This window comes from Amblyomma mixtum, chromosome 3 (assembly GCF_055824585.1).
Source record: "Amblyomma mixtum isolate Tamu chromosome 3, ASM5582458v1, whole genome shotgun sequence".
Classification (NCBI taxonomy): domain Eukaryota; kingdom Metazoa; phylum Arthropoda; class Arachnida; order Ixodida; family Ixodidae; genus Amblyomma; species Amblyomma mixtum.
Window position 1 is genome coordinate 155,532,054 of NC_143014.1, and position 27,374 is coordinate 155,559,427.

Genomic DNA, 27,374 nt, shown 5'->3' on the forward strand with positions numbered 1-27,374 from the left:
CGTTAAAGGCCATCGACTCCATGGTGCCCGGCACAAGCACTGCGTACAACATCTTTTAGAGTTCGGAAAAAATTAGGATATGGAGTTCCTTGACTGCTCTTCTCGCTCGAAATGTGCGGCAGGAGCACATGTTTACACCGACTTCTCGGCCGCATTCAGTTGCTCCGCCCGCTCTGTGGTTGCCCCCCCCCTAACAAAAGCTACTCATTGAGAGCTGCAGGCGATCCGTGACCCTCCTCAGTTCGTCAACAGCAGAAATAGCGCTTCCTCTTAGCCATACGGCGGTACTGGAGCAGAGCTGCCACCACGTCTGCCTTTATTTTGGCGACAGGATGTTTAACATAACGAAGAGATTATCGAACAAAAAAAAAACTGCCCGTCGCACAAATTAGAAAGATGCGTCGCATATCAATGAATTTATGTCTACCATGACTGAACTGACAACGTTGTTACAAAACTGCTCCCCCCGCCTATAGAGAACACCTCTTCTTATACGTTTCAGCCTGAGAAACGTAAGGTGGGAGTAGTGTACAAATGCTTGAGTGGAAGACGGCTAACACCACGCATAGACCCTACAACGCATTGTGGAGAATCCATCTTGTCAACGCTTCTTAGACACGGCTTACATCGCTTCTACGGCACCTTACTTCCTCCGTATTGGAAAGACCCGCGCCGTACTCTGAGGGGGCTGAGCACAGATCTGAGACCGCTGACCGCCTGCTTCGCCCTGGTTGCCAACATAATGTACAGAGGAGACGAGCCAGTAGGTTTGTTTGAAGGATCGACCACTGTCAGGCCAGAATACCCTGACACACCAATCTTACTAGTCATCGTTCAAAACCAAAATGGAGGCTTCACTTTGTTCCCTTGGGCACAGCGGGCTTGACCCGTAACAATATCTTTTTTTGTTCTACTGCCATCTATCCCAAAGAAAAACGAACGCGTCTGACCTTGCCACGTGCGGCAGTGTGCGCGCGTGGGTTGGCTACTTTTTCTCGTTTACTTTCGCCATTCTTTCTCTCGTGTCCACCTCCTATGGGGTAGAGTGAGCCAAGTTATATACTTTCATGGTGAATTCTAGCGGCTTTTCTTTGCGTTTCATTACCTATTTCACTCTAAAAACGCGTATTGCCCTCGATTTCTATCAGCTTGTAATTGATTTTGAGAACTTAATATGTTCTCCGTACTTGTTCTTCAGATATGAGGGAAATCATGTGCGGTACCCGAAACACTCAGTGAGAGCCATAATATCTACCAATCAAAATGTAGGAGCCAAAATTACGTCGTCATACTCCCCGAGTAGGATATTCGCCAAAAAAAAAAGGGACTTTTCTTTGTTGCCAGGAGCGAATCATATCCGGAAATCAGTAACCGAGTATCATTTAGAGGTTCCCACACAAACCCGACTTTCGTTTCAAGACCTCTGTGCGGAGGCGGTGCTCGCAAGGAAAGTGTTTTTAAAGGCTGACCTTTTCTTTTGCTCTCAGGGAATTGGACACTCTGTTTTTTCTCCTCGCAGAAATAGTAAACGAACTAAACGGCCCTTGTTCTCCGATTGACAATGCCACATGCCGTGCGCATTAAGGGGGAAAACTGAAGAAAACGAGGAAGACACAAGAAAATAAAAAAAAGAAACTAACGGTCGCAATATCTCATTTCACGGCTCCGCACTCAGAAATTTTTCTTCGGAAGTGAAGAAGGAAGGAGGTCAGAAATTAGGGCTTTCTTCTCATCGTGTCTTTATTAATTTTTTTATCGTTTCTCATTTCCTCTCCGTCATTTCTGCTGCGCTAAAAATAGTTACACGTTTTAATTGTAGTGATTGAAGGAAACAGTGATCAAATGATTGTAACCGACCAGCTCAACGCCAGAACAGCTTATATCATGAAACTTTGTCACCAGAGATGTCCACCTTTCTTCTCGGTTAAAATTTTAACGAAGCCGCCTTTGCGTCGAAATGTGGGTCAGAAACGCTGTATTTGTGTGAGAAGTATTTTACGGCAAGCTATGAACCAAACATAATTGCTGTCGCCGCCCTCTACATGCACGACTCGCCTCATATCTACTCTGGCAACACTTTAGACTTTTTTCATTTGCATTTGTAAGGACTGTGACAGTGCCGCAAGCCAGATAAAAGAGAAGAAACTCCTCTGAATACTCTTCGTGGTCGGCAACTCGGCCGCTAGAACGCAATAGTTGACAAAAGACAGAATCGACTGCATTATTGGAACTTAGTAGAACGCGCATCGCTGCAACACACGCAGACGCCATTATTTTACGCTTTCTGATAGAATATTACGATTTTTCCTTGTTTGCCACTTACATCTATAAGAGGTTGTCGTTGAAAGTGATTTAATTGTTTTAATAATAAAGTGCGCCGTCTTACCAAGTAACGCGCAGTCATTTCATACTTTTCGATTAATACTTGGTTACTTGGAATCATACTGCAATATACCGGGTGTTTTTTTTTTTAGAAGGTAGAAGTTAAAAAAATGGGGTATCTGACGTAAAGAGAAGATTTTAGCGGCATAGTAAGAGCAGTGTTGGTGGGAACCATATAACAGGCGAATTATGCTAACTAGTAAAGTGATTAACTAAATTCTAATAGTTAACTTTTAACTACAGATGGACACCTGATTTCAATTTGAGATTTGTAGCCGGCCGTTAGTAATAGCCGTATAAGTTTTTCGAATTGCTAAAACGCGATTAGCCCCGCCGCTGTGGCTCGACTAATTTGGGTCATTTCTCGCACCATTCGGAAACCGCGTGCTTGCGGGAGGGCGCAAACGTTTTTGAATAAACGTTTTTCAATAAACGTTTTCCTCTCTCCTTCTCCTCTACGTGCTATGCGCTGTTTGTGATAAATTGGTTTTTGAGGAAAGGAAATGGCGTATTATCTGTCTCACATATCTCGGCGGACACCTGAACCGCGCCGTAAGGGAAGGGAGGAAGGTGGGAGTGAAAGCAGAAAGAAAGAAAGAGGTGCCTTAGTGGAGGTCTCCGGAATAATTTCGACCACCTGGGGATCTTTAACCTGTACTGACATTGCACAGCACACGGGCGCCTCTTGCGTTTCGCCTCCTTCGAAACGTGGCACCCGCGATCGAGTTCGAACCCGGGTACTCCGGCTCGGCAGACGAGCGCTGTTTGCGCAGACAATACTTTGTGTAGTGCGGCCGTTTTCGCCAATGACGAGATAGCGTGTCAAGCTTTGTTTTTCCCTGTGTCCGTCCCTTCCCGCAGCGTACCTGGCCGAGTGGCCTCGCAAGGCGCGCGAGGCCACCGTCGAGCTGCCTGCCGACTTCCCCGTGGGTCGGCCTTTCTTCTCCCTTTGCGCCGTCATCGTGCCCCTGGCGCCAGCCGCGGGTGCGCAGGAGCCCCCATCCGTCGTGCCCTCGCTTCGCTACAGCCTCGTGTCGGCCACGCGGACCCTTCGACCAGGGGCCCGGTCTTTGCGTCAGTCGGCCCCCTTCGACGTCGAAGCCGTCACCGGTGATGTCACGCTTACTGACACCCTGCGAGAGAACGGTATGTAAATCCCTCGTCGCCAGCAATTTTTGCATCGTGCCACTTCTGATACTGTGCCCTCCGTGGCTGTATAATTCCGGCGAATAGACTGCAACGGGGCACCCGAGACGCGAAAGTGCACTCAGGTACTGAAGCGTGCCTAAAAGCGCACTCACGTTTTGGCGCGCGTTCAGCAACCTTGGGTGAATTTCACTCATCCGGATTAACTGCCAGCTTCGGTGCCTTTCAAAGCGTCAAATGCCGTTTCTCGGGCACCTAACGTTATCGATCTTACCGTCTGATGTGAGAAACTCCTAATGTGTGAAAGTGGTCCTGATGGCTCTCGTACACGAGTGAAGTGACAGGAAAAAAAGCGGGCAATTATTTTACTAGTGTCTACTGTTGAAACTGTTGTCATCATACTCGCTGGACACGTTTTGGCAGCGGGGGTGGCACACGATACGGGGCAGGCTTATAGGCTGCTGGCCTTAAGTAGCGCTCAGACGTCCTCGGACTGTTTTCTTTCCGTTTTGTGTTAAAACTTTAGTGGACTACGGCAGGAAGCGTGTGTGCATAATGGCGAATATTTTAACCGCATCACTGACGGCCGGAGAACCGCCTTGCTATTTTAATACTCTGAGGAGCTGCCGCAGTGTAGGAAGATAATGAAATTCCTCTCACACTGGTACGAGCCAGAGCCTAGACGGTGTTACCGTTCCTGGGATTTCGCAAAGGATTTCGAAAATCAAAGGACAAGTCCTACATAAATTAGTAGCGGAGTTTCCGATGGGTGTCTGGAGGCGTAGGAAGTCGAAGCGGTATGGCTCTCGCTTGAAAGTGCCTGTAAGCCTCGCCTTTTTCGCAAAAGGAAAAGGAAGCCATTCAGAAAAACAGCCAGTACAAGGGAGAGTAGAAAAGCGCGTCAGCGCACGGCGGACGCGATTTGATTTCACGACTTGGCCACATTTCGGAGCAATATTAGAACTTGATGAAATCCACATCCGTGGATTGGGCCACTATAGTTGGTCTAAAGGGTCAAGCGAGAATGGTTCTGCTGTGGTTTGGGTTGAAATTTTCCGCTGAACTTTTAGGAATATTTCAACGCAGCGTCGCCCAAAAGATAACTATCTCCTAACTAACGCAGCGTCGTCCAAAAGATAACAATCTCCTAACTGCTGCGCTTCACTTTATATTTATCCGAACAAGCAGTCTCATCTTATCTTCCACTTCACGGGTAAGTTAGTCTGAAGTCAGCTTGCGAAACCTGTCTGCTCGTAGCGATGAAATACGAGGCAGGCTTCTCTAACTGTAAGCCATAACAACGACTAAAAGAAGAAAAATATTCTTTGGCGCCCTTCATATGAAGGGAAGACAATAAAAAAGGCCTGAAAGAGAGAAAGATATGCGAGCCGGCAGCCTTGCAGCAATCGAGAAGACTGCTCGACGTGGAATGACTGCTCAGAGCACCTCCGCAGCGAGTAGAGCTCAATGCTTTAAGGCTGTCTTGTGCCGTGCACAGAATCTGTTGCACCACAAGATCCTTCGGTTCTCTTTTCCGCTTTTTAGCAGGTGGCGCCCGTTGCCGAGGTGGTGGCGCTACTTTCTTTGGCATACGTTAAGACGACGCCGAGACAAGGAACAAAAGTGCCGCGCACACGCGTGAGCTGACGGAGCAAACTGTCGAAGTTATTAGCTGAAAAAAATCTTCTCAAAGTGAGAAATAAAAAAATCGTTCAGTCACTGTCCTCCCAACAAAAACATATTCGTAAGAACATTTCATCGATCTTTATAACCCCAATAATACTGTAATTGTGCCTATCCTTGAACAGACAGATACATGAAAGAATATGAAAGTAGCACTGGTATGGGAGAAAGAGGGGGGGGGGGGGGGGGGGCGTGTTAACGTCTCGAAGCAACTAAGCCTACGAGGGACGCCGTATAGTGGAGGGATCCGGATTAATTTAGACCGCTGACATCGCATTGCACACGGACGTTTTTGCAATTCGCCTCCATATAAGTGCGGCCGCCACGGCCGGGATCGAATCGGCAACCTTCGGAAGCAGCCGAACGCCAAAGCCATTGAACCACCGCGGCGGGTTAAAGATTCACGGTTCATGGCTACAGCGTCAACTGGTGCAGGACAGACGGCTTCTACAAGGAAGAAAACAGACCGAAACATAACAATGTCGCCTGTGTTTCTCCATTCGAGCTTTGGAAACGGACACGTGGCTTCGGAAGTTATTTCACAAATAAAAGGAAAAAAAGAATAGCAGCACGAATAAAGAGAGCAAAAGGGCGAGCAAAAAACACCAGTCGTCCAGGAAACTGTGGCTGGCTTTCCTCGGCGCTAATAAGTGTTTAGCACTCAAGAAACAAATCGAAAATGAAACAAGAGTCACAACGGCATAGCTCAGGCTTCTTAGTCAGCCACTTGACGCGACGCAGTGGCAGTGCATGCGTGCGTGTGCGGCCAATGCAAAATGATAAGCGATCGTGTGCCGGTGCAGGCCGATCGCATGCTTTTGGCAATTCTTAATATTGGAAGCAAGTCCTGTCATACTTCCAACGTGGAGTGCCTCCGATCACAAGAGGAGCACAAATACTAAGAACGTTGCCTCCGATTTCGAAAGCAGCAGTTGGAACCAGCGTACGCTTCACTGTGTACAGCCATCCTGCTTTGTAAAACATATGATACTCAAATGCACCTCGGGTTTATAGAATGCGGGAACAGGGGCCTGCGTGTTCCCTTTCAAAATGATTGCGCCTGTATATGGCTGACGCGCAGCTTCTCGCCTTACAAATAACGCTTCGAAGCGCCTTTTGCTTCGCTTTATATCTGTAACCCCCCCCCCCCCCCCCCCCGTTCCGCATTTTTTTTCCCTTCACACACAGGCATGAGAAGAATACGTGAGCTTTCTTGTGGGGGTGTTGCGCTGTTCTTTGTTTATATTTTCCTTCCAACATTTCCCCTGCCCGCTGTATGAGTCACAAAGAAAGCGGCGCGAAATACAGGGACAAAAGAGAAACATACATAATCAGCGCCATGGGCATGAGCAACCGAGGGGAGAAAATTCTGGCTAAGCGACGCGTTTATTTCTCTCTTTTTTGTGTGTTTTCATAGCTTTCCTGCGCGGAAAATGGCAGTTAATTACGGTCTGGTATATGTGGTAACAGCAAGCTCACACGATGCGCACTGCGTGGAAATGAACTATTGATGCCATGGAGCGACTGACAAGACCGCTGTTATTTTCGGACGCCTCCGTTATCCATCTTGCGATTTTCCGTGCATGCGAGGGTAGTGTTGTTGTTAGGCCTGCCGCCACTCAATGATCAAGCAGAAGATGGAGCTGTAGCTATACCGGGGTACCGTTTTTATCACGCTGTGTATGGGTACGTGAGACCTACAAAAGTAATGCTACAAACGCATGCTGCTCCGCACGTCGTCACTAGCAACTCTGCTGAGGCCTTCCTTACAGTCGTAGCGTCTCTGCATGAATGCACAGTATACACACAGTCTGACGGCGGCCAGAAATGGCAGCTTGGGTTACTCGGTGGCGCCACGCCTTCGTGACCTTTGGTGACGATCCTGAGGCACTCTCGGGGAGCTGCTGTCGATTCGGGGCGACTTGCGCTCGGCGAAGGCTACCCCGTAGGCTCCCGTGAATGGCCCTTGCCCACCCTGGCGGCGGTGGCCGCAGGGGACGGTGGCCCGAGTACACGACGGCCACATCGTCTCCTCTCATCTCCCGCTTCTGGTCACCAAAGGGAAGGCGTCGGCCACGTTCGCGCCAGCAATCGCAGCGGCCTCCCCGGCGCGGCCAAGCGCGAGAGCGATAGGCCCTCGCTGGGGGCGCAATTAACGCGCGCTGCTGTCTCAGCGTCCCACGCGGACCTTCGGGAACTGACCGCGCCGCCGTCCGTACCGCATGGGCTGCAACGGCGCCACGCAGGAGCAACAGTTACACGCGCAGATAGTGGGCGCACACACTCGAGCTATGCTGCGATCGCGTCCTCGTGCCCCATTAGCGGCGCCTAACGAGGCTCTGTTAATGGGTGATTATGAGGTGCATCAATAGCGTGCGCCCTACTTTGTGATCGAAGGTCCCTCCGAGCACACAGTAGTTCACCGACGCATTATTCTTCGCGACGCGGTCGTTAGCATGACCACCACGACCGATATCACTGCGCGTGATTACTTCATTTTGTTGGCCTAAAAACTGGCCAAGACATTCCTGTCCTTTTTTTTATTTCGTTGTAAGCAGCTGCAGCTTTAATTGGCATAAAGACGAACAAAGTGTTGTTCCAAACATGAGAGACAGGTGAAGAAAAAGAAAAACGAGAGCTGACTACTTGAAAAGCAGGAATTGCAGAGCTCCCACGAAGAGGCCATGTTTACGTGTATCTCGCGGCTAAGTGCTCAGGGCGAAGCCGCGCAGTGTAAACTCGAAGCCTAAACATGAAACTTGGTAGTTTTTTTTTGTCTGCGCCTGCGTGCGGCTTCTGCGGACGTGGGTTGAGTCCTGGCCATTCGCTTATTTCACGAGCCGAGTAGCGTACGTACTTCAGCGTTAACGCCGAAGGGACTGGCGTATTATGTGACGCAGAAATAAATTCCCAGGCTGCTGGCGGCAGTCGCCTGGCGCAAGCAATATTAGTTTTTTTTTTCTGTTCTTTAACCATCCGCGTGGCCGTAAATCTGCCGCGAGGAAAGCCAAGTGTGGCTGGCAGCCTGCTGGCGCTCGCGCGTCGTCTCATTTCGCGCGCGCACACATTGGGTCATTCCGCGTGTTTAGTGCAGGCGCACGTCTGGCGCCACCGCGAATCGAATCCCTCTATATGGGAACAAACAGAGAGATCGCTGTAGTGTTCAACTTAAACCCCTTGGAAGTTGGAAATTCGCTTATTTAAGCAGGTTTCCTGGAAGCGAACGCCATCATGACTGCTGCAAGAAAGAAGAAAATGATTGAATACGAGGGCACTATTAATGTGCGCCCACGCTTCCCCCTAACAACAGCGATGCGAATGAGAGCAAATGAGTTTATACCCGCTAAGCACTCATTCTAGCACGCCGGTTCTCTCCAGTAATGATTGTACGAGAGGAGGCGGCAACAAGCGCAGAGTTAACGAAGTTGCAACAGGCATTGCTACAGGGGCATGTAAACTTGTTATTCCCTCTGACTCCTGTTTTGGTTCGTGTCGATGGAATACTGATGTGAAGCAAACAAGCTGCGCTTAGAATAAATAAGCTGCGCTTAAGACATCACATAAGTTATCAGAAGAAAGCTATTATTTTCTTATCTGTTTTTACAGAAGATCGAACATTTTAAAATTAAAAGTTGTTGTTCAGCTCCAGGAGTTTAACATCCGAATAGTTCCTTTGCCTAATCACTCAGAAAAACATAAAATAAGTGATAAGTGATCATATACGCCAAACTATTATTTTCTTATCTTTTTTTTTTTCAGATGCTCGAACACTTTAAATTTAGAAATTATTGTTGAGCTCCAGGAGTTTGACACCAGAATACTTTACATAATCACTCCGAAAGTCATGAACTAAAACATGCGAATTTTTGATCCAGACGACCGCCAACAATGCTGCGTCTTATTCTCACTGCTTGCATCTGTTATAGCTATTGCAACCTTTTTTTTTTACCTTAAACCTCGTTAGTTCGCACACTTTGCATGCAGCAAGAATGTTAGTGAACGGACAAGGAACGAAAGAAATTATTCCTGCCAGTTTTTTTTTTTTTGTGGCTGAATTCAATCAGCCTATTTCTAAATTACACTTCTTAAATGCAAATACGTTTGCGTAGCAGCTTCGTATACAAGGGCATCCGGCTGGATATGCCTGCCCAAGGTCATGAATGACCTTAGCATGCGTTCCCACCTCAGCAGCTATTGTCGCAGCCGATAGCTGAGGTAAACACCGTTACAACTCAAGTGAAGGGGCGCCGGAACTTCCAAGTTATAAGCACGTGCTTCGCTGAATCCGCAGCAGAGCTCATATCAAGGGTGTGCGTCTACAGCTGGCGGGCCAAAACTGTGCCCGTGTGAGGGCTGAGCGACCGTGTAAGAGGTGAATTTTGTGAGCGTTGCATTCAATGCACGAACTGCATGAAAAGAAAGGACGAAAGGTGCTGTGCACTGCTTCGTAGCAGAGGACGTAGAGCGAACTCGCGGCGTCTTTTCTTTGCTTTGAAAATCTCCCTGCATTTCCTCTTCTACATCCTCCTCCTCCTTGCTTTGAAAAGAAGAAGCATTGCGTCATATACGCAGAAAGGATAACTGAAACCGCGCTTAATGGCCCACTTTGTTGAGTTGTCAGCGCTGGGGTGAACGAGACGGGATTAAGGGAGAAGGGTGAATGAGAGAGTGGAAAGCAGCCCCCGCTGTACCGCATCGAGTCCGGCTGCAGCTGAGTTTAGAGACTGCGTCGCTCGGTATTCGTGCAGGTCGAGTCGCATGACCGTTTGCCCACCGTAAGCGCAGCTGGCTCGACGAGCGTGCTACTATATACGTTGGTGCGGAACGTATCGTTTACCGAAAGAATACGAGCGTTCATGTGGGTGCTCTTAAGAGAATTCGCGTTTATTTCGCTGTGGTCCTTGTCATGTTACAGATTGCTTTGGTGCTGAAAAATCTCAACACAGCAAGTGAATTTGACAGAGTGACGCACTTCCCAACCTTATTAACTTTAGTGGAACCAACGAGCGTGTTGTTTACTGTGGAAAAAGTTTCTTGCTTCTTTTTACATTAGGCACTGAGTTTTATTTTCTTGCTTTCATTAATTTTTAGGGGTCCCTCCCGCCTGATTTTATATAAAGTTATGAGCTTAGCAGAAAGCCCAGTTACTTTACAGATGTAAACATACCTACTTTCAAAATCAGCGGAAACATGCCAACCTGCTGGTCCTTTAATTTACTTAACTTTACTCGAAGGATAGCTGTATTCCCTGATCGCTTAAAATGCATCGCTGCCTACCGTAAAGTTTTGCTCCCTTCGAGAATGTTGAATGTTATTGTTTAGTATTCATGTTAATGTTTAGTTCCACCGTACTGCTTTGAGAGTTTAGCTAGATCCACAATGGTGCTCTGCACTTCTTCCCCTAGCTAAGTCACGTAGCAGGGCAATGCCCTAAGAGAATCGGCGTTTATTAAGGTGTTCGCTAATAACGTTCGTCCCCAACTTTCTCTAATTCAATGCGCTGAATACCTGTTGCAAACACGCGGTGAATAGCAGTCGAGAGATTATGTTAACTTGCTCAGATCCTTCCTGGTTGATATTTTGTCAGTTTTCCTCTGCAGTGTCCAGTCTCTCTAGATTTTTTCTACCCCGTTACGTATGCCTCTTCCACACCGTGCTTACGCAATAGGTCCGAGTGTGACCAAAATAAAACTCCCACCTATTTATGTCAAACGCAACTTTTTAGAGCTGACCGATGTTGTTCTGGATCAAAATAAGGCTGTGAATAAAAAATATTATCTTTACGTTTCATCACCGTATTCGACTGCAGAAAAAAAAAAAAAACCTCATGCTGAGTTTTCAATACACAGCGACAACTGACAGAGCGCTCGAGATAAAAGTTCGTGAAAGCAAAACACCTTCACCTGCGCCAAGTAAGCGACAACTTCATTTGGGGTCCCTGCACTCGCGCTCTATACCTGCTGGTCAGAGCTACAGGTATGCAGATCCTATTCCTGTCGAGCTCCACTTCGGTTTGTTTTCATCGCCCCCCGCAGCGTACGAACGCAACCAAAAGTTTGCCCAAGCAAGAGGCAGTTTCGCCTTTCCGCTGGGCGTCTGGCTTTTGTATTACGCGAGCAGGCACAAAACAGGTGCGCTCACGGTTTGTTAGCTCACAGCCTTCGAATTGCCTCTTCGATGCTAGACTGCCTTACTTCAGCGCCACTCTGTGAAGCGAGTTCAAGCTTTTGGAATTCGAGCAAGTTTGACCTTTTCAGGTTCTATGGAAGAGGTGGTAACGGGGTTGCTTATCCGTTGCGCAAAATTTTCCTTTCTAATGCAGATAGTGTTGCGAATGGAAATCGAATGATTTTGTCCTAGAGCATGTTGTGAACACGCATAACTTCAAGCGCAGTTGACTAGCGCCATGCCGCTACCAGCACTTGCTTCCGAGTCGGATTGGCATTACATCTGTTCAGTCCGTGGCCCGCCAGGGAGTCGGATTGCTTCTGCTTACTCTTGTTGTATGTTTTGTAAATTGGATGCCTTGATTTGGGTCTGAGTAAAAATGCAGCGGCTGCACCTAACCGGCGAACGAGAAATCGCTCCTTTGCAACTAAGTTAAATTCACTGAATATAGTTGCGTCTACAAAGTAGAAAAAGGTTCCTGGCTCAGCATTTTTTGTGAACACAGTAGTCACAAAAAGGCGCATATCGGAATGCGTACTTAGCTCCTGACATGCACGTGTTGAGTGTAAATGCTGCTTATGGCGGACTACTCGGCTGTATAATTCATTTCTTTCTTGTTCCTTTTTTGCACTTTTTGCAACGTCATGAATTATTTCCGTTTTTTTTTTGTTTATGTAATTAACCCCGTAGAATAATGCTTTTTTGGTCATTGTAGGTACCATCAATTAATAAATAAATGTTCTTGAAAATCAAATAAAAGCATCTTATAAATCGAACTGTGTGATAGAAGAAGGGTACAACAAAATGTTCAAACCATTCATTTTAGCATTTTAGCCAATCACTTTGAGTTTTTCACGAGTTCAGGGAACTAAGTTCGTCTACTTGCATGAACAAGGGTTCCTATCCTTGCATGCGTTCTTGCGTGGGGACCAGCCCCCCTCTGATTATTCGAACTGTGAACTAAATGCTAAATGTTGGATAATCACGGAGTTTAATCGTTCTGTGACGGAGCGTGTATGGTCCACGACGTGAAAAGTCATGAGTGTTCAAAACACCACCAATGAACAAAAAATTTAAGGCTTGTCATTTCCGTTTCTTTCTTTCCATCACCCGCGAACACACCTGCCTGCGCCAGCCTATGTCGCTATCCAATTGATTGTCCCTAGATTTTTCCGTATCCGACATATTCAGGTTCAAAACAAAAAAGCCACATGCTATTCGTAGCTTCTCGCATGCGAAAGCAGACTGTATTCCTCGCATGTTGAGAGTTCATGCCTTTAGACCAATGACAACATTGAGAACAGTGTGGTGTGCCTGGCATGAAGTCAGAGGACTTAAGGATAACTCATCATGCTGCACCGTGTTAAATGAACTGAAACTGTGTTTTGTGTTTTGCGTTTTTTGCCTCATTAGGGCGGCCAGAAAACAGGCCTGTGGAATGGAACCTGGTCGTCGAAGCCCGCGTCAAAGCCGAGGGGTTCGAAAACAGCAGTCGCACACAGCTCCGTGTGCGGCTGCTATCGGAAGAAGAGCGCGCGAAGACGTGTGCGTCGAGGCGGAAGGTCTGCTTCGGTGAAGAGGGCTACAAATTTGAATATTCTATCCATGAGGTCGCAAAGGCTGGCACCGTGCTCGATGTGGTCAGGCCACCCGCCATGGCAGTTGTCTGCCCGGACTACGAGCCGAGCTACGCCGTACGCCAAGGTCAGTATACGCTATCCACTCTGCTGCAAAAATAAAAGTGTTATAAAAACTTAAAAGAGCGAGAAAAAATTAGGCAAATTATTTAGTCTTAACCAACCATACCTGACTGCCAAACTTGCAAAGCAGGCGCCACTACGCAAGGTTAGGTACAACTGTTGTGCGATGCTGTGAAGAATTCTTAAATGGTCAACATATGGTCTTTAGTTCAGAAAGGGCTTTGAATTGGCTATGTCAGCTAGAACACACTGTTAAGTTTTGAAATTATCTTTGTTCAAAGACAATGCGCGCGCTATGAAACAAGTAAGACAAAAATGCCACCCAGTTTTCTTGTTAAAAGTTGTCTGGCGTATACTGCACACACACGTGAGGACACTGTTATATAAAGGACTGTTATCAAGTGCTTTCTGATTCCAAGGCTTAGTAAAGCTGCGAATGAACCCCCCGTGTTTCCCTGCTCCAGACGACGACAACTGGCTGGCTTTTGATGAAAGCTCCAGGCAGCTTCGTTTGACGCGACCTGTGTTCTGGAGCGAGGCGCCCGTCGCAGACAGCACGGCGGTGATGGCCAGGCTGGTGTGCTCTTTAGCCGGCCACTCGAACGAGACCGCCAAGGTGTCGCTCCAAGTCAAGGATTTGGACAATCAGCCGCCCAGGGCTCAGACGGAAAGCAGTCTAGTCTGCCGAACGTCAGTGCGTTCCCTTCATAAGGTATGCTGAAATTTTGACTTCATGGTTCGAGAAGCATTTTCTTAGCACTCAGCAAACGGACGTGTTCCCCACCTTCTTTTTCAATTTTTTTTTTATGGGTCAAGCTATCTGAAGTAAGCTAATTGAAATGCGTAAGCACAAAATGTCATAATACAACCTCTTCGAAAGTGTCTGCAGTATCGCACGTATCATGAAGAGTGCATCGCGAACGGAGATACGCAGTGAAGGACGCAGACCACGGGAGAATTCTCCACTCTGTGTCACAGGTCGCACAATACGCTTCATGATGCTTCCGAAGAAATTAGCGCGTCAAAACGTCTTAACGCACTAAAGAGTTAAAAAAGGGCATTTATGAGAACTTGGCTAGATTAACTAGCGGCGGTGCCACATTTTAGCCTCACTTTGTTCGAGCGAAGAGCTCGTATCGAAGTAGTGATAAGGTTGCATCCAGCTTACTCGCGCATTGGAAAACCGGCAGTGAATGCACGAGCACCCCGACATGAGAAAAAATGTCCCTGGTGTGTAGAGAAGCGAAAAATTATGCTTTTAAAGGGGTGTCAGTTTTTTTCTACATTACCCGGATCAGCTTCTTTGATAGTACAAGGCTTCTCGTCACGCAAGCAATATTATACCAGCTTCCTCAAATTGGGAGAATGCCGCTGTGCTTTTGCACTGCTGGTCTTAACTGCTTATTGAAGATGGAGTTTAGGCTAAAGAGAGTGCCTCCAACAATTCTCACAGTCACTCAGTTTGTTGGCAGACAGAACGTACACTGATGTGTCGTATGAAAATAGCGAAGTAGAATCTGAATGGTGCTATTGACACCTTAAGCGAGCCCAAGCATCTCGGAATGCTCAAGTTCGGCCAGCTGAGATGTGGGCATAGCATCGCATATCAGATAGCTAACTATATGCACATTATTGTGCGTTGGTGGGTCCATCTGTGTGTGTTGTGCCTGACGTTTGAATTTAATGCTTGCATCGCATACGCCTTGAATTCTTCATGCCATTTTCGACACTAAACATAAGGACTACCCGGTTTCTGATGAAATGCGTACAAATTTATTGAAAACAAGTGACCGAATTACGAGTCATGCGGGCATTTATTGAACACGGACTAGTTCTCAAGGCTTCACGTCAAATCTGTGTTGCGATCAGTGTTGGAATAGCACATAGGCTCCCCTCCCTATGCGTAGAAGTGCAGCACATGCACGAACCTCTTGTATTTTTTTCGTCCTCTACGGTTCTCCTCTTTTGTCCAAGCGGAAAACAGTCGTTCCTTCCGTTAGCCGCTGTAAACTGACAAGCCGTTGCAACTCCGAGAGAGTGTCGTCCGTAGCCTGTATTGTTGTGCGCAATGATGGATTATTTATTAAACTACCGCACTCGGGCTCACCTTTTCTTTTGCTGTGTCTTTTGCCTTCTGTTGCCCCGCAGTATTTTAAAAACTCTTATCCGTCTTCTTTTTCTTCTCATAGAATCTTTCTTACCGGCTGCCTGGGAAGATATTACTCGGTAGCCATTACCGACAGCTTTCTTTCGAGTTTTCTAGTAAAAGTCAGCTTACGACCTATTAATGCTTTTGCAGTTTGAATACTTGAGCAATGTGTGTGCAAGCGTATCACTAAAACCGACCTTTGTCATGATTATGTGCGGTGTGTCGCATACATGCAGGGTGACTTGCTCGACTGCGTAATATCTGTTCTGGACCAAGACTCCCAGGACGCCAACAATTTCAGTGTACGGGTGGAACAGGACAACCTGAACCTCTTCGAGCTGGCTGCCTTGCCGTTTCAGACGTTCATCACGGATAAGAAGATGACATTTCTGAACGCACGTAAGAATAGTCGCCGGCTTACAACCGTGTCTTGCGTTACATCAACAATGGTGTTCAGCTCATATTTCTATTTGGGCAGCATACAATAAATAAGATTTAAGCTTGCCAGAAAGTCAAAACATAGTAGGCGGCGGTCTCACGGTGGTCTTGCCGGCGTTGTTGGCTGGGCCACTTGTCTGGAGAAGCTGATTTGTCGGGGCGTCGGTGTTGCGCTCACAAGTTCAGCTAAAAAGTGAGTGAAGCTTGTAAAGCTGTGCCTTATCCCTGCAGTATAGTTTGGTGCCGGAGCAATGTCCTTGATATTTTTTTCTAGCTTTGCGTGACAAAAATATTGCCAACATTTGAGCGGTCTACGCATTCCGCTTTTGCAAGCAGTATTTCACGAGACACAAAGAGCTCACTGGCGAACAGGCTGCCTCGTTACGCGAATCTGTTTTAATAGAGTAAACATTCGCCGTAAGCATGTGCATTGCTCTCGTATCGCAATGTCACCTGACTCATCATGCCACGGGCCATGAAAATCGGGGTGTGTTCATAAATACTAGCAACGTGCGATTGGATTTCTTGAGCGCATTTATACACTGCCAAGATGCACGTTGGACTTCGCCTGTGTGAAGATGCTCTCTATAATATTCACGACTAAGTCAAGTACTAATAAATAACGAAATAACTCAAGGCATAGCCCCTTCGAAGATTAACTGAGATTAAAATTCGCTCGGCTAGGTATAACCATAAATTTTGTATTCGGAACATTTGCAACCAACACGACCGAGCGTACAGGTTTCCTTCCCCGGCCTTTAGGTTGTGCAATGAAATTGTAGACATACTTTGCACTCCTTCCATGGCAGGAGTAACCTTGTTGACATGCCGTCATATGTTCTTTATCACGTGCATCGAGTCCTGCTGCAAATTTTATTCTTTGACTGAGGCGAAGCGGAAACGGCTACAGTGCTTGTTGAGACGTTAGAGGCTGTTTATTTACAGCTTTAATGCATTGTCTTGGTTTGCACATTATGCACTTAGAATTTCTTAAATGTATATTTGTTTTTACCGAACGGAACATAAAATTCGTCGATTTATATTTCACTTGCGAAGCAGCATCTTTGAGCTCCTTAGTTGCATCGGTAGAAATGCTCACAAGCAAGAAATAGGCGACCGCTCAACTCATTTTCAATGTATAGCGACACTTGTTCTTGGCACCGCCATAAGAGGGGGCGACGTCCACATGAATGGCGTTCTGAATTCGTCAAACCTGGTGCCCTTGACTCCTTTTCTGCACCGTCACATTCATGCTCTCGCCAGCGCGTGCAGAGGGCCGTTTTGGTGTCCGACAGATAGAGAACGGACAGTTCGATGTCTCTGCACGTAGCGCAAACACAAATACAAACAACACGACTTCGACTGCAACGACGAAAAGCAAAAACGGGAACAGGCTCTTGAGCGCACGTTACCGTAGCGACTAGATTCACAGAAACGTGGGCACATACGCGGACTCGTACTGTAACGTCGAAGGAAGCTTTGCGCTCTGATTCAGCAACCTGAAAACGTTGTTTAGTTTACTTCGACAGCGGTCGTGCCAACTAAAGTTTAGAGAAGGTCGGTTAAGCGTCGTCCTTGATGGCCAGCTGTATGGCGCATCGAGAGGCGTAGCGTTCGCGACCCTTTAGGAAGCAGTCATTTTGCAGCAGGAATATCCACCGTAACTTTGGCATGGGTGACTTCAGTTTTCGACGCATGAAAGTGCTGGTGTACTGAATGCAATGAAACTTTACCCGCAGAGGTCGGCGTCCGGAGCTCTGGCGCATGGTTTCCAGGAGACAAGTACAACTTTGCAGTCGTCGTGGAGGACGTCGGTCTAATACGCGCAGACGTTCCAAGCAAGGTACAGCGCGCCAAATTTGACAGCAACTTGGTCTGTTCTAGCAGTGTAATGCGTCGCTGCAGTCGTGGTCAGCTGCCGAGGCCTTCGCGTATGCAAAGATTTCCAACGGGAGCCATGACACGTATAATTCCTTTTAGCTAGAGGTGTGCGAGTGTTCAAAACTTTGAACATAACTTCGAATTTTCTAATTTAACATTCGCATTCTATTCAACAGCTCAGTTTCTCAAGCATTAGGTATAGTCGAACAAACTCGGCTACTTCAGACTAATGATTTCCGGCGTTTTTTATTTCCGATGTTTTAAATACTTTAATTTCCGTATGACATCTTATAGCTACTTATTAAGGAAAATACAGTTGTGGTATCCCTAACTGGAATATTTATTTCGCAATACATCGCCGCCTTTGCGACAACAACAAGACAGTGATCTTATTGCCGTGAACACAACTATAATGTTACAACCTTTGATCTCACTGGTCAGAGCTATGCGTTAAGCGTGATGTTTACTGGCCCATTTTCCAACAAAGATCGGTGCAACATACAAACTTATAAAGGCCGTTATAATTCAGTGCACTGGTCTTTCGTTACTCAACATTACATTCGATATTTGACGCTAAAAATCCTAGTTGATTGATACTCACGAAATTTTACATTCGCACACTCCTACTTTGCACCCATTTTTGCGAAGCGTTTCTCTGATTACGCTTCTCAGGCGCTCACTCATTCTGATAGGTTTGAGTGTCATCAGCCTCCACCCTGGGTTAACGAGATGATTGTGCTTGTCACATCATTATTTTGGTATCGCTGTCGTTATTGAGATATGGTATTATGGCCAAATTACTTTTAAGATATTGATCCTGCCTAGGATGAAGCTACGAAGCGGAAATATTTGTTAGCTTTGTTGCCTGTTTAGAGCGGAATTATACAAAGCTTTACCAAAAAAAAAAGCCCGGCTTCAGAACTTATTTTTAAAGGGAGACCGAGGACGAATAGAAGTTGGCCTGTGCCGACAGAGCACCGCGGGCATACCGAGATCATTCTTTGTCCTCATAGTTTTGTACTTGAAAAATGATCTGATGGTACATCCGTACATCTCTTGAAGATTACAGCTTTTCTGGTGCAAAATAGCAACAATTAGCAGTTTGATGTTGAGCTGAGTTTTTACTACTAGAAGTAATAGCTTAGTACTAGTGGTCAGTATTGCGTTAAATTTTAGAGAAATTTTAAAAGCAGTGGGTTAGAAGTATGAAAAAAAAATGTAGCGTTGGTTTCAGTGAAATACTTTTGAGGCATAAGTTGTTTTTCTTTTTCCTAGGTTTGTTCTTAAACCCAGTTCAGATACCAAAAGGCGCCCTTCCCGAATTAATTTTGTGGATTAATGCTGCGTGCCACTGTCATCTATTCTTTCAGGTGACGTTCCAAATCGAAGTGTCCAACAGCAGCACACTGAGGACTCCTCTTTCTCTGAGGGACACCTACAATGTTTCGCTATCAAGAAACGCGACAGTGTTTGCGCGGGTAAATATCAAACCTCATTTAACATAGTTTAGGAACAGACAAGTTTTCGGTGTTGTGCACTTTTGCGGCATCTTTCAGTGTCTTCTAGCTTCAAAGAGTCATAAGTACTTCAGCATGTCCATATTGTCATGCACACCCTACAGCCTACCTAGACAAACTCTTATAATTCGTAGTTACCAGGCGTTGCGTCCAGCGATGATGCATATTAAGTCATTCATGTCTCATGAGGTATTGTCTTCGAATAGGATTTATTGGATGAAACAAACGTGGAAAAAGAAAAAAAAGGTAACAAAGAGCCTTCCTGCCCTGTTAGATACGATCGTTTTAGTGAGCTTCTCGTGTGGCTCATACGCACGAAGCAACGCGAAGAAGAATCACTTATATACTCTGATAACGCTGATAAATCGGTAGCATATAAGAGAAAGCCCCCTTCTACCTCCTTTCATTTTGTTGCGCACCTGAAGGCAACATGCCGATTGTTTGTTAAGGCATCTAACTGTATGTCTTCTCGTACATTGGGAAGTACGTGGCATGTAGAGCACTTCTAAAAGCACTAAAATTCTTTCTGTAGGTGTTTCCAGCGCACACGAAACACGGACGGACAGAAAAGGGAACGAAACACAACCCTTTTCTGTCCGTCCGTGTTTCGTGTGCGCTGCAAACACCTACAGCATGAAAAACTAACTAGCCCAAGAAAAGACGATTCTAAAATTCTTGGTTAGACTTTGTCACGAAGGCACTACTTTCTTTTAGAATTCAAGCTATCTATCACGAGCAACATTTCGTTCAAAAACTGTAGGACATTTATTTCGAAAAAAAGGCTACATTGGGGTGTCCTAAAAAGAGCAACCAAGAAAACTTGACCTAGCATTGTTATCAACAATGTGCGGTCAAAAGCGACCACCTGACCTGCTTACCGCCTGAATAAATATATCGTGTTTCCTACAATCAGTCCCGTCCCTGATTTGCGTGACTGATGCTTGAGGTGTCTTGCCTTTAGTTATTATTCATAGAAATTTTAAAAAATTCTTCATGCCCAAAGCTTTCGACGGCGTGGAAGACAATGTTAAATCAGAAACAACTGATGGCTACTACGAGTTTCCGGCAACAATGACCTTTGCCATCGGCAAGCTGTATGGGAATCCAGATGGGGGTTGTAAAATGTTCATGCAATACGTCCATGAGTGATTCCATTTTCGAGAAATTCGATCCTTACTTTGGCCCTTGACTGCTGTCTCATGTTCCAGTTTAACAGGGCAAGAAAAGGACTGCTTAGCTTGCTCTTACTTTAGTCTGATTTCTGGGAGTATGGGTTGATTTATATGCAGTTAATAACGTGCATCTTTTAATAGCAGCAGGGGGAGGTGTTTGTCTCTCATGCCAGATATTCGTGGCAGCTGGGCGTCAGTGACTTGTATTTTATTTTTCAGTGAAAAAGGGCGTTGTGTGCATTCGCGCTTTTCCAATATTCATTCAACAGGCCCTCTAAACAGCACAAGAATTCCCGCTTTAGTGTTAAGGTCGAAAATACTCCGCCCGTCTTGGTGCGCATTATCAAACAAGTATTCCACAAGTCATGCAAACGTCTTAAAGGTGCACTGAAGAGGAATCTGAACTCGTCTTTTTGCCGCGGGAACTCGATCTACACGTTCCGAGAATTCTTAGAAACTGCGACTTATTGCCCTGTGGCCGATTTCCTTAATTAAATCGAATTAACGTCCGGCACCCGCCTTTATTTTTTGAATTCTCCGCGTACGGTGGGCGGAGTCGACCAACGCGTGGAGTGCCTTTCAGTCAGCTCCGTGGAGGTTTTGCTTTCGCTTTATTTTGTTTTTTAGGTTTACGCGAATAAATAGTTTCATTCGAAGATAATATAGCCGCAAAACAAGCCCGCAGAAATAAAAATACGCGCGGACTATTTGCTTCTACGGACTACTACGTATTACTCCGCCAATGGCAGAGCGGCAAGTCGCCACGGGACTGGGTGAAAGGCACTCCACGCGTTGGTCGACTCCGCCCACCGTACGGGGGAGAATTAAAAAAATTAATTCGAATTAATTGGGGAAATCGGCCACACAGGGCAATAAATCGCAGTTTCTAAGAATGCTCGGAACGTGTAGATCGAGTTCCCGCGGCAAAAAGACGAGTTCAGATTCCTCTTCACTGCACCTTTAAGTATTCTGGCTCGCTGTTACGTAGTGCGTTTAACAGCCTCTTGGCGTGACCGCGTCGCTTAGCATTTCCTGTCAGTTACGCGCAAACTTGTCAGTCAACCACGCTTGCGCTTTCTTCTGCGTCGCCAGCGGCAGCTTGCGCTAGTGAGCCCCTGATTCAGCGCTGCGGCCAACCACGGCGCTGCAGTCAATGACCCCGGTGCGCGTTTTTCTGGCCCTGCAGGTGCTTTCGTCGATGACCGCGCCGACGTCCAACCACCGCTTCCGGCTGGTGCCAGATGAGCCGAGCTCCGGCCATGGTCGGCCGACTGCTGCGAACTCGTGGCTCGCAGTGACTGAGCGTACGGGCATCCTATACGTGAGCAACGAGGAGCGACTGCGCGACTTCAACGCCTCCGAGACGAGCGTCCTTTTGGAGGCCTCGTGGGAGGAGGGCGAAAGGGGGCCTAACCGGCGGCACCTCTACCGCGTCGAGGTGCACATCCAGGATGCTGAAGGTGGGGAAGAGGCGGCCAAAGGCTTCTTGCCTGAACCTGTGAAGTGCACGTTATAGCGGAGCCACACGGTGACACTGGCGAAAGCGCGTATGAGGGGAAAATGTATTCCAAGTTACGGCGCCATGCCTGAATATGATATTGGGACGAAGACGAAGGCAGTTAATTACGCGAACAGAAGACAACCTCCTTGAGACGGGAAAGTCTAGTTCGCAATACTAGAATAACGAAGGAAGAAAAAGATACAAAACTATAAAACTAGACGAGCTGACAATAAGCGAAAAAGAAAACGAATTCGTGCATAAATGATGGTGTGTGTATTAAAATGATCGACACAAACACAGTATTTTTGTCTTTTTTTTTCAGGTGGCACTCACACGGAGCGCTGCGGTAAGTGTCAGTTTATCTCAAGGCAGCAGTTATGCCGTTTATATGCTTTACCTAAATAGAAACTACCAGCCGGATAGGATAAACCAATAAAATGGTTTTGTGTACGATGACGCAAGGTGCTGTTAAGCAGCCGGAGCTTCGGATGAGCATGCGCCGGTCAATTCTTCATGTGAATTAAACATAATCCTCATCATACATCAAAACAAAAGAAAAGAGTGTTTGTCGGCACTCGTTATTTCTTTGTAAAGAGCTGTAAGGGCAGCAGTGATCAACAGAGAGGCCAAGAATACGTGAATGCAAGACGAGTATCGGTGATGATGGTGGGCTTTTCGTGTCTGAAGGCGGCCGATTAAGCCGAAACAACAGTAGATGTTGACGTATGTCTGGAGCCACGGGGCGCTCGTTCTATGAGCCAAAGGAAAGGGGTGGCACTGTGCTCGCTGTACAACATAAAATGGACGCCACGGCTCTATTCTTCACCTGGGCATTGAGTGTCCCGGTGCACAAAATACTGCGCTGCATAATTAGTAGGTTGCTAAAGTAGATTTCAAGTGGAGCTATCTCTTGCTGGAGCGAATAACGCTTGCATGCTTTGAACTTGGCTAAACTTCTGTTGGTATGAAATCAATACTTTTTGCGCTGGGAAGAACTACGAGCTTCTGGCCTTTTTGCGAACGGACCCGACAGGCTGGATGTAGTCTTTATGTTCGAGTAGCCATATCTTATCCCGTTCAAATGTATTACATTTTAATGAACGCCACGGTTATACAGTTTTATAATACACTTGTGTCGGAAAGCTAGAGTACTGCAAAAGCTTTAAATGTGTAAAAACATTTCTTCTTTTATTTCAGTGCAGTCATGAGAACTCGGTTGAATTAAAATTCTGTAGAAATTTCTTGCCTTTTTTTTATTTCTCTTACACTCTGGCGAAGCTCATGCAATAAAATGCAGAGCGGCCAGCTAAGCGACGGCCGGTCACCAAACTCGCTTTGGCAGTCTCAGTCAGTCTTGCCCAACACTCAGCTCCAAATATGGCACGTAACTCCCCACTTTGCATGCCAAACCGCCGGACCGAAAAGCCGAAGAGTCGCTCGAGTTGTTGAACAAAGCCATCAAGAAAAGAGGCGAGCTTCGCGATTACTCGTAAAGTGCGCGCACTCTGTACGAAACTTCGCTTTCTGAGCTACTTTTCTTTTTCTGCCATAGTCATCTCTCTTTATTGATTGCGTAATGCGTCCTCCTCCAGTCCATTTACGCAGCTGGACTATCGCGGTAATGGCAGAATCTTTGCGCAGGCGCTGTGATAATTTCTTTTGCGCTCTTTCACTCATGGGCGGTAATCTGGCTACGGTGAATGTGGGGTCTTAGCTTTCGCCAGGCGTGAATGCGCTACTTTTGTACTTTTCTTCTTATGTCGCTTTACAGCCAGCTTATTCTGCTGTCGCGTTTTTGTTTTTATTTATTTATTATTTTTGTCCCCTCCGGGGGAAGTTTTTCTCGTAGGTTTAGGGTGTAATTGGCCAAATATAGGAAAATGTAGAGCGACTGAAGCCGCTCTCGAGGGAAAAAGACACAGAAGCGTTTATAAGTACGCGCTCTTGGCTCTGGTAACAATATCGCGTTATAAAAAAAAGAAACGAATGCTGAAGAAAGTACGATTTTATCCGCAGTATATACTAGTGCTCGTTGAAACACTTCGAAGGTGACCCATTCCCGCTACCCGCAGAAGGGCGCCTATGCGGCCAGCAGCTGAGCGAGGCCCAGTGCTCGGCGTCGTGCGGCCCGGGCACGCTGGACGGCCGCTGCCGCTGGCGCCACGGCTCCGGTGGTCGCCACCTGACCACTCGCTACAGCACCTGCACTGGCGACCCGGAGAGCTGCCCCGACGGCACCTGCGACGAGCTTGAACTCATGCACCCGACTCTGTGCCCGCAGGACTGCGCAGGTACACCCCGTCACCATTACCGCATTGTCTCCCGCAGGAGCCGGGCAAGTCAAGCCAGCCGAAAAAAAAGGACGCCCTCGTTAACAGGGTGAAGGAGAGCGAGCGAACGGGGTTCGCCTAATTTGAAATGCATAAGCTGTTTATGGTAATTAGCACTTGCATGAACATAACAATGTTTACCCCTTTAACACGGTGTCTGACAGAACGCTAGCCAAAGGTTTATAAACGAAGCACTCGAACATGTCGGAATGAAACTTGGGCCGTATTGTTGACAGTTGCGGAGTTTAAGAAGGCTTGTGATATTCCGCGTAAAGATGTAAATGTTTTATTGCGAATATTTATTCAAGTGCTGAAGCGTTTGATAAGCACATAGCATTCCGATTACAAAATTGCGGAGCATAAAAATAAACCATGAAGGCGGGATCATTGCAAACCTAGCTTTAATCTGAAGGCCCTTTACACACTATGAAGGAAACGCGTGTTGCACCAAAGGCGCACTAGATTGCGGTCACTCGCGCGTGCACTTGGGCCCCTTGGAGAGAAGGAGAGTTAACCCATATTAAGCACTTAGGAACCTGAGTGAATAGTTCTAAATTATCCATCAGATTCATCAATATCATCGTAAGCCTAACTGCGTCCACTGCAGGACAAATACCTCTAACGTATCCCTCCAATTACGCTGTCTTGTGTTATCTGCGGCTACCTTACCCCCGCAAACTTCCTAATCTCTTCCGCCTGCCTGGGCCGCCGCGGTGGCTCAGTGGTTATGGCGCTCGGCTGCTGTCCCGAAAGACGCGGCTGTGATCTCGGCCGCGGCGGTCGCATTTCGACGGAGGCGGAATGTTGGAGGCTTGTGCACTGTGAGATGTCAGTACACATTAAGGAACCCCAGGTGGTCGAAATTTCCGGAGCCCTTCACTACGTCGTCTCTCATAGCTTGAGTCGATTAGAGACGTTAAACCCCATAAACCAATCATCCGCCCACATAACTTTCTGCCGCCCCCATCATCAGGTTAACATCAAGTAAAAGCATTTCATGCTTACTTTAGGCTACCGGCGGCATTATTACCGCAGTTTTGAATCCGCAACTTCCAGCTTTTTCTCAATCGTTTGGATAATGTGCAATGAGAAAGCTCGGCTATTCATCGCCGTTAACATAATAGTATGCTATGTTAGAATCCGAGTGTGATAGTCTGCATGTACCAGCTACTTAGTGCTCTAGATGGGTGGCTATGATATGTAAGGTTATAAGCTCGGAGTCTAGGTAGACGGGATAAAAGCAGAGTCTTTCCTGCTGCACCACTGCAGTTGCGCATGAAGACGAAGAGCGAACTCCCAGAAAAGGAAACACATCTCGTACGAAGGCGAAGCAGAAAATTTACCGTATAATATGCGGAAGTAGGTGAGAAACCGTCGTCTGCTGGGCGAGAAAAAAGTGTTAAATTCGTTGGGTGCTTAACACTTCAAGTGTTAAGTTCCCACTGAGTTTACCGCTGGGCCGAGTAGCGGAGCTCTACGGCAGCGCCCTTAGCACTTTGAAACTCTAAAGTAATGGGCACTGAATCTATCGTAATCATCCTAAGCCTTTCTAGCACAGGGGTTGCTGTACGAGCAGTGCTACCGGAACCAGAAGCAAACTTAGGATCTTCGGCTGCAGCATCGACAAGGGTCTTTTTTCGATCTTTGACGCAGAGTGTTTGCTATCAGACGAGTAAGATCGCAGACGTTTTTAGATATGAAGGAGACAAACAGCTGGAGCAAAGGTTCGCGTTTGCGCATTTTTCAGAGCACGTGGTGGGCGAGGCCGTGGCGGGGCCGTCCGGCAGAGGCATCGAGAAAGCCATGGGCATCTGTTCGTGCGCTTCGGCTGAAAGCTGCACGTGCACGAAACCGCCGTCCCGGCCCGACAGCCGCGACAGCGTGCTCGCCGTCCCCGCCTGGTCCCACGGAAGCGACGGTGCTGCCGGAGCCGACGGCCAGAGCTCGTTCGGCCAGCTGTCCGCGGCCACTGCTGACCTCGACCACAGGCAGGGTGAGAACCCTCGGCAGCGCGCGCGCAGGATTCTTGCCATGGTCGTCAAGAGGAACTCTTTCGTAGAGTCGTCGCCTTTGCCTTCATTATCCCCTCCATCGTCATAATCAGCCCACTTATGGCCATTGCGAAACAAAGGTCCCGCTGAGACCTGCAATTAGCACTGTCCTGCAGGCTTTCGTGGGTTCTCGGGGTGCTAAGTATGCAACCTACTCTTCATAAGATGGAGAGAGACGCAAAGAGAGCGACAAAAAAAAATAAAATAAAGAGGTCTCTGTGAGGAGCGCTCAGGGGTGTGAAGCGCTTTGGCTCACGTTGAGTGAAGGAGGTCGTTTGCAGAGATCCTTTAAGGAAGTCGTTTATCACGTACGCGACGACTACTTGTCTTCTTAGCGAAGTGAAGCAGGGCGCACGAGACAAGCAACGAAAGAAAACGAAGGGAAATGCTTGTTCTGACCAGACGGTCGCACCAACGCGCTGCATTTATCATGCACGGGGGCGCAGCGTTTCGTAACATCGGCGATCATGGAGCCGAATGTTCATCTTTCGCCTATGCATCCAGACTTTCCTCATCCTAAAATGAGGCGTCAGGAACGTGCGTTCAGATCGGCAGCGAAAACTTTGCGTACGTCGTAGTCGTCAGGCTTTTTCTTCCCTTACTGACGCCTTCTTTTTTTCTCCAGTAACCACGAAAATCGGACAGCCAACGAGAATCTCCCAACGTTTTCGCAAATTTACTGTGAATTTTCTATCCACAAGAAAGACGTTAAGTCTGGAACACTTTTAAGATGTGTTAGAAAGCGCATTTTTTGGGGGGTTTTATAAAGATAATAATTACCCGCTTTATGGAATGCAACTTCAACGGGTTATGCACAGCCTTGATGCCCTTTAAGGGCACTACCTCTGATTATTCCGGGTGTGTCGACCAGAACATTATTTAAGGAGAACTACTTTTTCAAAGCGGATCTCGTGCGCGCTTTGTCTTGCGAAAGTCTGGTCACAAAATCTGCTTCATGGAAACCGGGGCCAGAGGTTCACCAATATGCTTCGCATAAAAACAAAAGAAAAAAAAACTGTGTGGTTGACAAAGACGATTCGATGTGCGCCCACCTGACGATTTGATGTGCGACCACCTGACGATTTGATAATTTAGACTACCTGACCTCTCAAACTGAGCTGAAGCCTTTCGGTTAGAAACCTTTTCAGCCACCGCCAGTCCCGATCCTCGTGCGTCACTTTAAAGGAAATGCATGCTATCCACGTGGGATGAGAGGGTCTTGAATAAGCTGAAAAAAAGAAAGAAAAGAACGTTGA

At 47.0% G+C, this 27,374-nt stretch overlaps 1 protein-coding gene across 2 annotated transcripts in view; it reads left to right on the forward strand.

Annotated features, from left to right (window-relative positions):
* Positions 1 to 27,374, forward strand: part of LOC149352443 (proto-oncogene tyrosine-protein kinase receptor Ret-like) — a 188,111-nt gene that overhangs the window by 113,168 nt on the left and 47,569 nt on the right. The window contains exons 2-11 of one of the 2 annotated variants that reach the window (XM_089581615.1): positions 3,244 to 3,528; positions 12,793 to 13,083; positions 13,544 to 13,791; positions 15,465 to 15,627; positions 17,406 to 17,509; positions 18,918 to 19,025; positions 21,423 to 21,696; positions 22,060 to 22,083; positions 23,810 to 24,028; positions 25,815 to 26,060. In XM_089581615.1, coding sequence (XP_089437741.1) covers positions 3,244 to 3,528; positions 12,793 to 13,083; positions 13,544 to 13,791; positions 15,465 to 15,627; positions 17,406 to 17,509; positions 18,918 to 19,025; positions 21,423 to 21,696; positions 22,060 to 22,083; positions 23,810 to 24,028; positions 25,815 to 26,060 — 1,962 coding nt within the window. The remainder of the gene's footprint in view (positions 1 to 3,243; positions 3,529 to 12,792; positions 13,084 to 13,543; positions 13,792 to 15,464; positions 15,628 to 17,405; positions 17,510 to 18,917; positions 19,026 to 21,422; positions 21,697 to 22,059; positions 22,084 to 23,809; positions 24,029 to 25,814; positions 26,061 to 27,374) is intronic. The other variant, XM_089581617.1, reaches the window with a different exon arrangement.